This window comes from Sciurus vulgaris (genome assembly GCF_902686455.1).
Source record: "Sciurus vulgaris genome assembly, chromosome: 7".
NCBI classification, from domain to species: Eukaryota; Metazoa; Chordata; class Mammalia; order Rodentia; family Sciuridae; genus Sciurus; species Sciurus vulgaris.
Genome location: NC_136467.1, coordinates 88,475,549 through 88,487,589, shown reverse-complemented (window position 1 = coordinate 88,487,589; position 12,041 = coordinate 88,475,549). Strand labels below are relative to the sequence as shown.

At 35.6% G+C, this 12,041-nt stretch overlaps 1 protein-coding gene across 2 annotated transcripts in view; it reads left to right on the top strand.

Annotated features, from left to right (window-relative positions):
* CD109 (CD109 molecule) overlaps positions 1-12,041 on the top strand; it is a 142,764-nt gene that overhangs the window by 55,219 nt on the left and 75,504 nt on the right. For both annotated transcript variants that reach the window (XM_079146499.1, XM_079146498.1), the window contains exons 7-11: positions 1,416-1,455; positions 4,518-4,602; positions 9,192-9,288; positions 9,542-9,683; positions 10,413-10,522. In XM_079146499.1, coding sequence (XP_079002625.1) covers positions 1,416-1,455; positions 4,518-4,602; positions 9,192-9,288; positions 9,542-9,683; positions 10,413-10,522 — 474 coding nt within the window. The remainder of the gene's footprint in view (positions 1-1,415; positions 1,456-4,517; positions 4,603-9,191; positions 9,289-9,541; positions 9,684-10,412; positions 10,523-12,041) is intronic.

The window sequence follows — 12,041 nt, the reverse complement described above, 5'->3', positions numbered from 1 at the left end:
TCTGGAGCTTCTGGGATTACAGGCGTGTGTCACTGAGCCCGGCCTTTGATCCATTTTGAGTTGATTTTTATATGGGCAGTAGATAGGAATACACAATCTTCTACATATGGACATTGAGGTTTCCCAGCACAATTTGTTGAAGGTGCAGTTTTTTTCTTCAGTGTATGTTTTGACTCTTTTGTTGAGAATCAGATGGTTATAGGTGTGTAGATTTATTTTTGGATCCTTTGTTTTATTACATCGGTCTATGGGTCTGATTTTATGCCTGTCCCATGCTGATTTTGTTACTGTGGCTATGTAGTATGATTTGAAATCAGGTCTTGTGATGGTTCCAGAGTACCCTCTTTGCTCAGGATTGCTTTGGTTATTAGGTTCTTTTATATCCTTTCTTTAAGATTAAGAAATAACTTCTTGATATACAGATGCTTTAGATTAACTTTAGGAAACACTAATATTTCATAATCACATCTGTGTGTTTGCTTTGATAAGTTTAGGGAATCAGATTTAGAATACAAATTTCTTTGGTGGAATTACTTAGTTATTTTGAAAAGATTCTACTTAATGTGTTACTTATAATTTAGAATAGGCAGAAATATGAATTAGAAAAATTATGTAATAAACCACATGCTTTCTTGATGTTAGAAAAGGAAATAATGTTATCAGAGTAGGATAGAATGTATAGATTTAACTAGATAATAATTCAAGGAATGAGAAAGGTGAAGGATGTTGGTTCATGATAATTTTGTATCCTAGATTATGTATAAAAATTTGGAACTGGGCATGATGGCTCATGCCTGTAAACCCAGAAATTAAGGAGGCTGAGGCAGAAGGATTACAAATTTGAGGTCAGCCTCAGCAACTTAGGGAGGACCTGAGCAATTTAGTGACACTGTGTCTCAAAATAAAAAAATTGAAAAAGGGGGAATAGTTCAGTTGTAAAGTGCCCCTGGGTTCAATCCTCAGTACCAAAAAAAAAAAAGAAAAAAAGTTTTGATTATGTTTAGCTTTATTTTAACCATTGGTTTTTTTTTGATAGTGATATTCAAAACAAAATTGAAATCATAATTAGTTTGATATGTGTTATCCTTACTTTATGAAATTTATTGATTATCATATTTAATCTTATTTTGCAAATCATGAACCATATTAAACAGTTTTATTTAAATGACCTGCAAAGAGATAGGTCATCTGTTTATGTAAGCAAATTGGAAAGTAAAACTCTGAAATTTCGCAAGCTTATTATTGCAATTGTCTAAAAATAAACTTCGATAAATTAAGATAAACTGTTTTGTTCATTAAACCATTATAAATGTAACTTAAAGTTCATTTTCTAAACCTTTATATGCAGGTAAGTAAGCAAGCAAAATAATTGAATAAGAACTCATATTTTGTCTTTTTCTTCTTCCTCCCAATAGGACCAGACATATTATCAATCATTTCAAGTCTCAGAGTATGGTAAGAGTGCCTCAGTTTATTTTGAAGAAAAAACCTCACATTTATTACTTTCTACAGAGATAAGAGAAATTTTCAAGAGATATTGCTGCTTAAAGTAAAAATCCCAATGGAGATAAAATTCTGGTGTTCCTTATTAGGCCTAAACAAGTATTTTCCTTTGTAAAGTTCTAAAATCTCATTGTAAAGAGAAAAGTAGGAAAAAATATTACCTAAATTCCCATTATGCTAGTCTTTTCCTTTTATACAGTTTTTCTTTTTTCTATTTGTTGTGATCATGAGATATTTAAAATTTTTTGAGTTTTTAAAAGTCAAAACATTGGGGTTAGTTGTGTGCAGTGGTACATGCCTGTAATCCTAGCCACTCAGAAGGCTGAGGTAGGAGGATTCCAAGTTCAAGGTCAGCCTCAGTAACTTGGTGAGACCCTGTATCAAAACAGAAAAAAAAAAAAAAAAGAAAAAAAAAAGAAAAAAGAACTGGGAATATGGCTTAGTGGTAAGGCACCCCTGTACCAAAAAGCAAAATGAAAACACTGGGGTTCAGTGGTTGAGCATGCACAGGCCCTGGGTTTCATCCCTACACCATAAAATAAAATAAAATAAAATGAAAACTCATTTTGCTGTCAATTTATTTTCCACATTTTTATTTGGTTAATATTGCTGAACCTGTTTAACTCAGGTTAATCATATTCCTGTAAGTGCAGCACTTATAATATTGTGTTAAAAGCACAGATGGGAACAGTGGGTCCTGCTAGTTTGTTGATGAATGGAGGAGAAATGAGTGAAAGCTGGGGATCTCCATCTTAGTTCACAATTTATTTATTATTTATTTATTTTTTTAAATTAAAAATCATAAATTTACACAGGGCAATGTTGTTTGATTCATTCTGTTTTTTTTTTTTCCCTTTCCCCCCCACCCCTCCCACCCCTCTTTTCCCTCAATACAGTCCTTCCTTCCTCCATTCTTACCACCCTCCTTATCCCTAACCCTATACCTAACCCTAACCCTATCGCTAACCCCTCCTACCCCCCATTATATGTCCTCATCCGCTTATCAGTGAGATCATTCGTCCTTTAGTTTTTTGAGATTGGCTTATTTCACTTAGCATGACATCCTCCAATTTCATCCATTTGCCTGCAAATGCCATAATTTTATCATTCTTCATGGCAGAGCAATATTCCATTGTATATATATATATACCACAGTTTCTTTATCCATTCATCAACTGAAGGGCATCTAGGTTGGTTCCACAATCTGGCTATGGTGAATTGAGCAGCTATGAACATTGTCGTGGCTGTATCTCTGTAGCATGCTGATTTTAAGTCCTTTGGGTATAGGCCAAGGAATGGGATAGCTGGGTCAAATGGTGGTTCCATTCCAAGCTTTCTGAGGAATCTCCATACTGCTTTCCAGAGTAGCTGCACTAATTTGCAGCCCCACCAGCAATGTATGAGTGTACCTTTTCCCCCACATCCTCGCCAACACCTATTGTTGCTTGTGTTCTTGATAATCGCCATTCTAATTGGGGTGAGATGAAATCTTAGGGTAGTTTTGATTTGCATTTCTCTTATTACTAGAGATGTTGAACATTTAAATAGCCACTTTTTGAGTTTGTATATGAACCTTTTCATTTGATTTGTGGCACATTTTGAGACTGTGTTTTGTTAGGGCAGCTGAAATTCTGGAAAGTAATGTGCTTATCCCTTCTATGGCTCAGGCTCAGAATCTTAGCACATGCTATTTTCTGATCTAATTCTGAGGATCACCTAAAACTGGAATTGGCAAAGTGTTTTTTTACAATGAGTCAGATATTAATATTTGAGGCCCTTGGATAGGTCCTATATTCTGTCATAACTATTCAACTTTTCTTTGTAGGGTGAGAGCAGCTGTAGACAATATGTAAACGAATATTATTGTGATATTATAAAATTTATTTTATGCACATAGAAATTTGAATTTCATGTAACTTTTATATGTCATGATATATTATTATTTTGATATATTTTTTTTAACCAACGAATTAAAAATAGTAAAAATGGGTCTTAGCTCTTGCTGGTCATAGTTGGCTGTCCCTTCATCTGGAACTCTGCTGTCTAACATGAAGCCACTTGCCACATGTGGCTGTGGAGTACTTGAAATGTAGCTGGTCCAAAAGAATATATGCTATAAGTATAAAATTCACCATATCTTGAAGAATTAATAGAAGATAAAGAAGGAAAAAGTTCATTAGTAATAATTTTTATTTTGATTATATGTTGAAGTGATATTTCTTTGTCTATATGGGGTTAAGCAAAATATTGCAAAAATTGATCTCACTGATTTACTTTTTAGGTGTGACTACTAGAAATGAAGAAATTACACGTGACTCACATTTTATTTCTTTTGGATAGTGCTAATCTAGAAGCATAAATCATAGGGGACCAACAATTTTATAGGCTATTTTCACATCATGTTGTGATGATCCTTGGTGGTTGTATATTGTTGAATGGGGTACAGTGTACAGGGAAACTGATTACCGACCTATCAGGTGTGAGGAGAAGGTATTTGAATTTCCTTGGAAGAGGGGAGTCGTAGTTGACTTATGTGACTTTTTTGGTTTCCTGTTTTAGACTGGTCCAGGGTATAGGAAGGAGTTGGAGCATGAAGAGGGCCTTTAGTCTTATGGGAGCCAGAGGCCTTTTTGATATTTGTCTTCTGTTAATTGAATAGTGAGGTACCTTGTTATGAGACTTAGATCTATTTCTTTGATCAGTGAAGTTATAGAAAAAAATTTTCTATAGATCAGAAAAAAGCAAACAAACATTTTTTATTCTGATGGGGTGCTTTATGTCAAATAGTATTAATTGGAACATTTAATACTTAATTACATAAAGCTGAACTCAGGATTTCTAATTTTGAATAAAATAAAGGGGTGTCCTCTGTGTTAATGTGTATTTGGATTCTAATGTTTCTAAACTTAAGTAATAATAATCATCAACTCTTTCAGAAGAATTAATTTTTTTATTTTGTTCAGCTGAAGATAATGGTAAAACATATTCTTTAAGAAATTGCCTTTCTTTTTCAGTGTTGCCAAAATTTGAAGTTTCTTTGCAGACACCATTATATTGTTCTTTGACTTCTAAGAATTTAAGTGGTACCATCACAGCAAAGTAAGTATTATGTTTCTTTTGATATGACTCTGAACCATTATAAAACTGTATACACAAAAGCTCATTATATATTCCAGAATATTAGCACTGTGTTTTGCTTATCAAAATATCCTACTGGGCAATGAGCAACTCTCTGTAATAAATAATAAAGCATGAGCAGGTGTTTATATCCATATCTCTGTTTCTAAGCCAGTCCAGTCCTAAAATATTTCCCAAAGACCAAGACTACTTCAGATATACATTATAAGTTGCTAGATTTTTAAAAAAAATATGTATCCATCCTTATTCCTCATTCAGATGATGTAGAGTTGAGGCAACTTAACTTTTCTTAAATCCTATTCTTTTTTTCTCATTGATAATGGAAGTGGGAGAGGAGGTTGGTTGTCTTATTGTAATCGACATTCATTCATTTCCCCATATGTACACAGAGACCTTCAACTCACCCTGCCTCACATGTGTCTGGTGGCTTCATTCTAGTTGGCCCATTCCAAGTTTTATGAGGAATCTCAGTTTTTTTTCGTTTTTTTTTTTTTTTTTTTTTTGTTGTCGTGGTTGTTGTTTCTTGGTACTTAGGATTGAACCCAGCCATGTTTTATTTTTTATTTTGAAACAGGATCTCACTAAGTTGCCTAGGGACTTGCTAAGTTGCTGAGGCTGGCCTTGAGCTTTCGATCCCCCTGCCTCAGCTTCCCAAATGGCTAGGATTACAGGCATGCACCACATGCCCAGCTTTTTATCAGTTTATAAAGATGAGCATAGACATACGCTATCAATACCGTGTCCCAGTAGAGGTGGAAATGATCGTGATCGTCCTTCTCCCCCTCTGCATCTCCATCATCCTGACTGACTGTCATGATGAAAGCTGTAGTTCTTTTCCCTCCAGAGGCTAATTCCTCCACTTGGGCCTTGTCAGGCTGCTATCAGGAGAGTGCCAAGCCCACTTCCTCTGGCCTGAGTTTGGACTTTTCCATTCAGTATCTTTAACCTTTTGTTCTTTAGAGGCATCTTCACCCATAATCATCTTTATCTTAAAGAAACAAACCCTCCCTGACGTCCATGCCTCCTTCCAACCACCGCCTATCTCTTGTTTCTTCACAGGAAGTCATAGATCCATTTTCCACTTCTTCACATTCCATTCATTCCTCAGCTACCCATAATCTGTTGGAACTGCTTTCACCATGGTCACAACGACCTCCTTCCTGCTCAGTCTCTGGGGCACTTTTTTAGATTTTTTTCCCTTTTGCAGCATTTGGCATTGCTATCCACTCTAATTTCCTGACTGGGTTTCCTCCTTGCCTTTGGCTACTCCTTGAAGACTCTGCAGTCTACTCTCCCCTGCTCATCTTTGAAAAGTTCTTATTCCTCAGAGCTCCATCTCTGGCACTCTTTCTTTCTTTCTTTTTTTGGTACCAGGGATTGAACCCAGAGATATTTAACCACTGAACCACAACCCCAGTTCATTTCTATATTTTATTTAGAGACAAGGTCTTACTAAGTTGCTTAGGGCCTCACTGAGTTGCTGAGGCTGACTTTGAATTTGTGATCCTCTTGCTGAGCTGCTGGATTTTTTTTAAATTACAGGTATACACCACCATGGCCAGTGCATTCTTCTTTCTCGACACATTTATTTAGTTTCCTTCATGGTTATAGTATATAATTGAACGACTCTCCAGTCATTCCAGTCCTTATCTCCAGTCTCTATCTCCAGCACTAATTTCTGTCTTGAGGTTTAGACGCTCATATCTTGCTGCCTACTAGACATCTCCACTTGGGTGTCTTATAGGTACTTAACTAACCCTATCACCTCCCACAACCTGATCTTCTTTTGTGACCTCCCTGCTGACGTCTTGGTGGACTGCACCGCCATCAGTGCAGCTGCTCCAGTTAGCCAAGCTCTTTCTACTCCTTCAGTAATTCCCATATCCAGTCAACAACCAGTGCTGTTGATTCTGTCTCCTTAATCTCTCTCAAGTCCATCCACTTTTCTCCATGGCTACTTCCTTCATTCAGACCTGTATTATCTCTTCTTAATCACTGTTGCAGTTTCCATTAAACATATTTCCTGACACCTCCCAGCTCCTTTTCCACTCTCCCAAACTCCACTCCCCAAATTTTACTTGTGCTTCAAGAATGAAAAATGCTTTCTATGATCTTTATATAGGTGATTTCAAGGTGTGGCTACTCCCCCGAACCCTCTGTCCTCACAGAACTAGTTGTGCAGCTTTGCTGTTTGCTAGTTCACTTCTTTGGAAATGAGTCTGCCTTACCACTGCACCTTGGTGCTTAGTACAGCGTCAGCATGGAATAGGCATCCAGGAAATACTTGCTGAAAGAACAATGGATGAACAACACGACTCCTAAGATTTCAGCACCAAGCTGTATGTAGCACAGACAAGGTCTTCATACCAAATTAAAAGGCTGTGATTTGGAGTGAACCAAATTGAGTTGTATGGGCAAAAGGTTTGGTCTTATCAAATTAGGGAGTAGAGAGTAGAACCTGAAATCAAGTTCCTCAGGTGTATTTTAAAAGGTGAGTTCTGTCGTCTGTCTTTTCAGGTGGTTGATATTAAATTATAGAAATTATCTCATAAATATCTATTTCATAATAGCTGTCATAGTCACCTCTCTGAGTTAGATGATAAATAATTTTTTTTGCTAGTAAGCATCTGTTCCATCAAGGTTATTTTAAATGTACAGGGTATTGCTAGAAATTTCTTGGAGAAGCTTAAAAGGTTCCATTTGGCACATTAATACCCTATGTGCATATATGACTAAACAAGCAGTGTGATCCTACTATTATGTACGACCAGAAGAATGAGAAGTTTTACTTCGTTTATGTATGATGTGTCAAAATGCATTCTACTGTCATGTACAACTAATTGGAACATACTTTTTAAAAAAGGTTCCATTTGGTTTTGAAAACTAACTAAGGTGACTAAAAAAAGTATGTTTTTGTCTGTTAACTTTGATGTGAATATCTGCTTATTATTTCTACCTCATTAAAAATAAGTAATAGATTCTTTCCCATTAACCACAGTGAGATTTAGAGGATTATAAAGAAAATAATACAGCCTATGTCTAGTTTGCTCCTACAACTCCTGGGAAGAGTGGAATTAAAAAAGATTATTTAATCTAAAGTTTATTAAAATGTATTTATTTGATGAATTGAGACATTTGTATCCTGGAAATAACATGAAGAAAAAAAAAAAAGGTAGGTAGGGAGAAACATGAATTATAGGGTTAATCTTTTTTTAGGTATTATTTTATAAATCTTTTTTACCATGGCTTTTTTCAGAAAAAAATTTTTTTTTCTTATCTCCTTAATGATACTCTCCTAGAATATCTTTGATTTGCTTTGTAAAATGTTGCCAAGGTATTTTATGAATAATTAATGTATTCTAAATGCTTTCAGATTCTATTTAGGATAATAATTGTCAGCAATCCTGTTTTACAGTGATTATTATCAGCTTGGTAGAAAGCTAAGTCTACCTCACATTTAAGCCAAATTAAAAATTTGCATCCAACAATACGTTAAATTATTATTTTAAAACTCTCTGTACTAGCATGTGATACAACTCTTTTAAAATATAGGGTGCTGCTATTATAGTTTTGCTTTTATTTAGTCTTACCAAGATATAAACAATATTAGGTTTACTCTTTAGAGTAAGTGATTTTGAAGCTAAGGTTTCTAACCAGGGTTTCCACTACCTTTACTATTTTTGTTTGGAAGGGTAGTGCATTGAAGGTTGATTTTTTTTTCCTTCTTGATTTGAAATATACTATATTTGCTTTTGAGCTGAGTTGACCCAGATGAGGGGCTATTTCTGTGTCTAATCAATGGATTCAGGAAGCCGTAGTTTATAATTTACAGAATGCAAAGCAAAATTACTTTCACATTTGACCCAGCATTTCATAATAGAGATGGAAGAAATCTAGGAAACACATCTTTAAAAGACTTCCTGGCAGTAAAATGATTCTTCAAAAACTACCTCTCCTTTACATGAGGAGAATTTCCCATGATGAGAACGGATACTAATAATACTTAGACTGCCAATAGCACAGAAGGAGATTTGATTCAAGAAGAAAATCTTGATCCTATGGATTTAGAAAAATTACTGGTTTTGATTTTCTTGCAAAAATAATTTTTGGCAGCTGTGAGTTCATTCAGTGCCCCAGAATCTAAGGTCTAATAATCCCTCCTGACTAATACTGGAACGTGCAGCTGTTGGCCACAGTGATTGTAAGTTCAACTGACATTTAAAAATCTTCAAGCTGGGTGTGGCTCATATTTGTAATCCCAGCTACTCAGGAGGCTGAGGCAGGAGAATTGAAAGTTTGAGGCCAGCTGGAGCAATCCTGTCTCAAAATAAAATAAAAATATCAGGGAATGTACTTCAGTGGTAGAACGTTTGCCTGACATGTGGGAGGCGCTGGGTTAGTTTTTAAAAATTCATAGTATGAGTGTATGTAATATAATTCTTCTACATTAGATTGCTAGAATATGCTATTGAAAGTAATATTTTTATTTTGTTCTTCTGACGGTATCAAGTTTTAGGGGGAAAAAAAAAACCCTGTTTATTGTTTTTCAGGTATACATATGGGAAGCCCGTGAAAGGAGATGTAGTGCTTACATTTTTACCTCTATCCTTCTGGGGAGAGAAGAAAAATATTACAAAAAAATTTAAGGTAACTTTTGCAAACAGTTTACAACTTGCAATGGGAAAATATATGTATTTTTTCTAAAAATAAGATTTTATATTAAATTAACAAAAAAACTGAGTGTAAGATAATCAAGAGCTTTGCAACATTGGAACAGTGAGAATTTACCCACTTACATAGTGATTAATATGGAGCCATCACGTCGTAACTTAGTTTGAGTTTTATTTCTAGAATTTGAATTGCTAAAGTGAGAATAAAATTGAACTTTTAAACAAAACAGATAAATGGATCTGCAAACTTCTCTTTTAATGATGAAGAGATGAAAAAGGTAATGGATTTTTCAGATGGGCATTTTGAACACTCGGATCTCTCTACTCCTGGGCCAATAGAAATTCTAGCCACAGTAACAGAATCACTTACAGGTTTGTAGATGTTGAATTGAAGGTAAAGCTACTTAAGTGCTGCTGCTCTGTCCTCTCTTTTTATAACTTGCACTTTCACTTGAGGGCATTTAGTTTCCTATTTAAACATGCTATTTAATGTTGAAGTTTTCAAGACTATTAAGTAGTCTAACTTGCAGGATGTTTTCATAATAAAAGTGAAACTTACTTTCTGTGAGTTTGTGCTTCAATCACATGTGATAGCTATTTGCATTTTTCCCCCATTTTTACTCTTTCTTTTTAGCTTGAGAACCACCCAGAAAGGCCTACATTTTCAGCTACCATTTCCTCCTCTTCTTCCTCCTCCTTTTTAAAAAACTACTTAACATAATCTGAAATCTCACCTGGTTCTAGATAGTTTTATCCTTTAATAAAAAATTGTCAATTATTTGGACGTTTCTGTTATTATTTCAACAGCTTTGGAAATATTATTGGAAAAGCACAAGACTATTCTGTCAGTGGCCCTAATCTGCTGGTATCCATGTCACTGACGGAGGATGGTGGTAGTGGTGTTTAATTAAAAGCAGTTCACAGAAAACATCATAGAGTCATATGATTTTCATAGTGTGCTATGTCAGTATAGAAGTAAAGCTTATGTGTCCTGATATCTTCAGTCTTTTTCACAGGTAGCTTAGATGGAAAGATTTGGTTGATAGAAGCTGGTAGGAAATTATTTCTTTTTCATTCTAAATGATGCAACTTCCAAAATAGGCATCTCAAGAAATGCAAGCTCCAATGTGTTTTTCAAGCAACATGATTACATCATTGAATTTTTTGATTATGCTACTATCTTGAAGCCATCTCTGAACTTCACAGCCACTGTAAGTTGGTATATTTATTACTAGTCCATAGCAGTAAGTTTGGTTGAATGAAAAACAGAATGGGAAATAGTATATTCAGTGTTTCTTCAAAAATTTAAGCCAAAATTAGATAGATTACTTTTCCTCTTTAGAACTGTGAGATATGTAGAATTGTTTCTAAATGATCTGGATCTTACTTTTTAAAAAGTCATTTCTAACAACAACAAAAATATCTTCCTAGAAATTTATTTAGCAAATAGTTTAAATTAGATTTGCTACATTGAAGCTTTTATTAATTGAAGGGATTTGATGGTGGTCAAAATTTTAAGTTAAATCTGATTTTTACAATGACAATTTTATTTCTAGAAAGGATACAGCTTTAAAATTTAACAGCATATCTCTTTTTCAAAAAATGTTGAATTAACACTTATTACTTTAGTATGTTTTGACAGAGTGCAAGGTATAGGGCTAGGCAGGGCTTATGGAGCAAAGAAAGACCCAGGGCTACCCTGGAAATCAAAGTTTTTGTGGTGGTGACAAGAAAATATGCACAGAACTGTAATTCAAGGCAGCATAAGATTTTAAATCATGAGTTAGTTTCTATAGGGATTTAAAGCAGGTATTGCAAAACTTTTCCTGCAGAGATTAGATAGTAAATATTTTTAGCTTTCTGGGTCATGTGGTCTTTGTCACATCTACTCAACTCTGTCATTGTCATATGTAAGTAGCCACCGCCAACTTGTAAACAAACGAGAATGACTATATTCCAATAAACAAACGAGAATGACTATATTCCAATGAAACTTTATTTACAAAAATACTGGATAGGCATGCCTGCTTTCCAGTTAGCTAACCCTTGTTTAAATGGAGGAGGGGTTGATCCTTGTTGAATGTGTGAAGAGAAGTTTTAGATGGTTACTGTTTGCAGTGATTTCAATAATTTAGGCAATTTGAAAGGTAAAAATCACGAGGCTGCTGATGTTTGTTCCAGGTAAGCGAAACAGTGGAGTTCAGGCAGAAAGGTCTGGGTTTGGGATGGGATGGGGGTTAAGGGATGCTTTATGGAAGAGGAAGTTCTGAATGCTTTGTTAAAAGATTAGTAGGGTTTTAAATGTTTGGGCATGAGGGTGGGAGGTGGGGAGCAAGATGAGTTGAGACAAAAAGTGGGAGACTGGATAGCAAATGCAGGGGTACTCAGAAGATAGTGACTGGACAATTGCAGTCCCAGCTGAGGGCTCATGTCTGGGAGTGATAAGACAGGAGGGTCCTGAATGTCTCCCTTATGGTTTGAACTTTATACTCTAGGCAGTGAGAAGCCTAGGAACCTCCAGAATGTGGGAGGGTTCTGGTGAAAACTGAGTAGGGCCATGTGGCTGTGCGCTGGAGGGTGGAAGCAGCCTAGGCGCGGGGCAACAGGGACCTCATGGTGGTGGCTGTGAGAGCGGAAGGCAACAGAGAAATACAGGACTTGGTGTTCACTGGATTTGGGAGGTAGGGCAAGGGAGGGAGAATTTGGAGGGTAGGTCTGGCAGAATTGTGG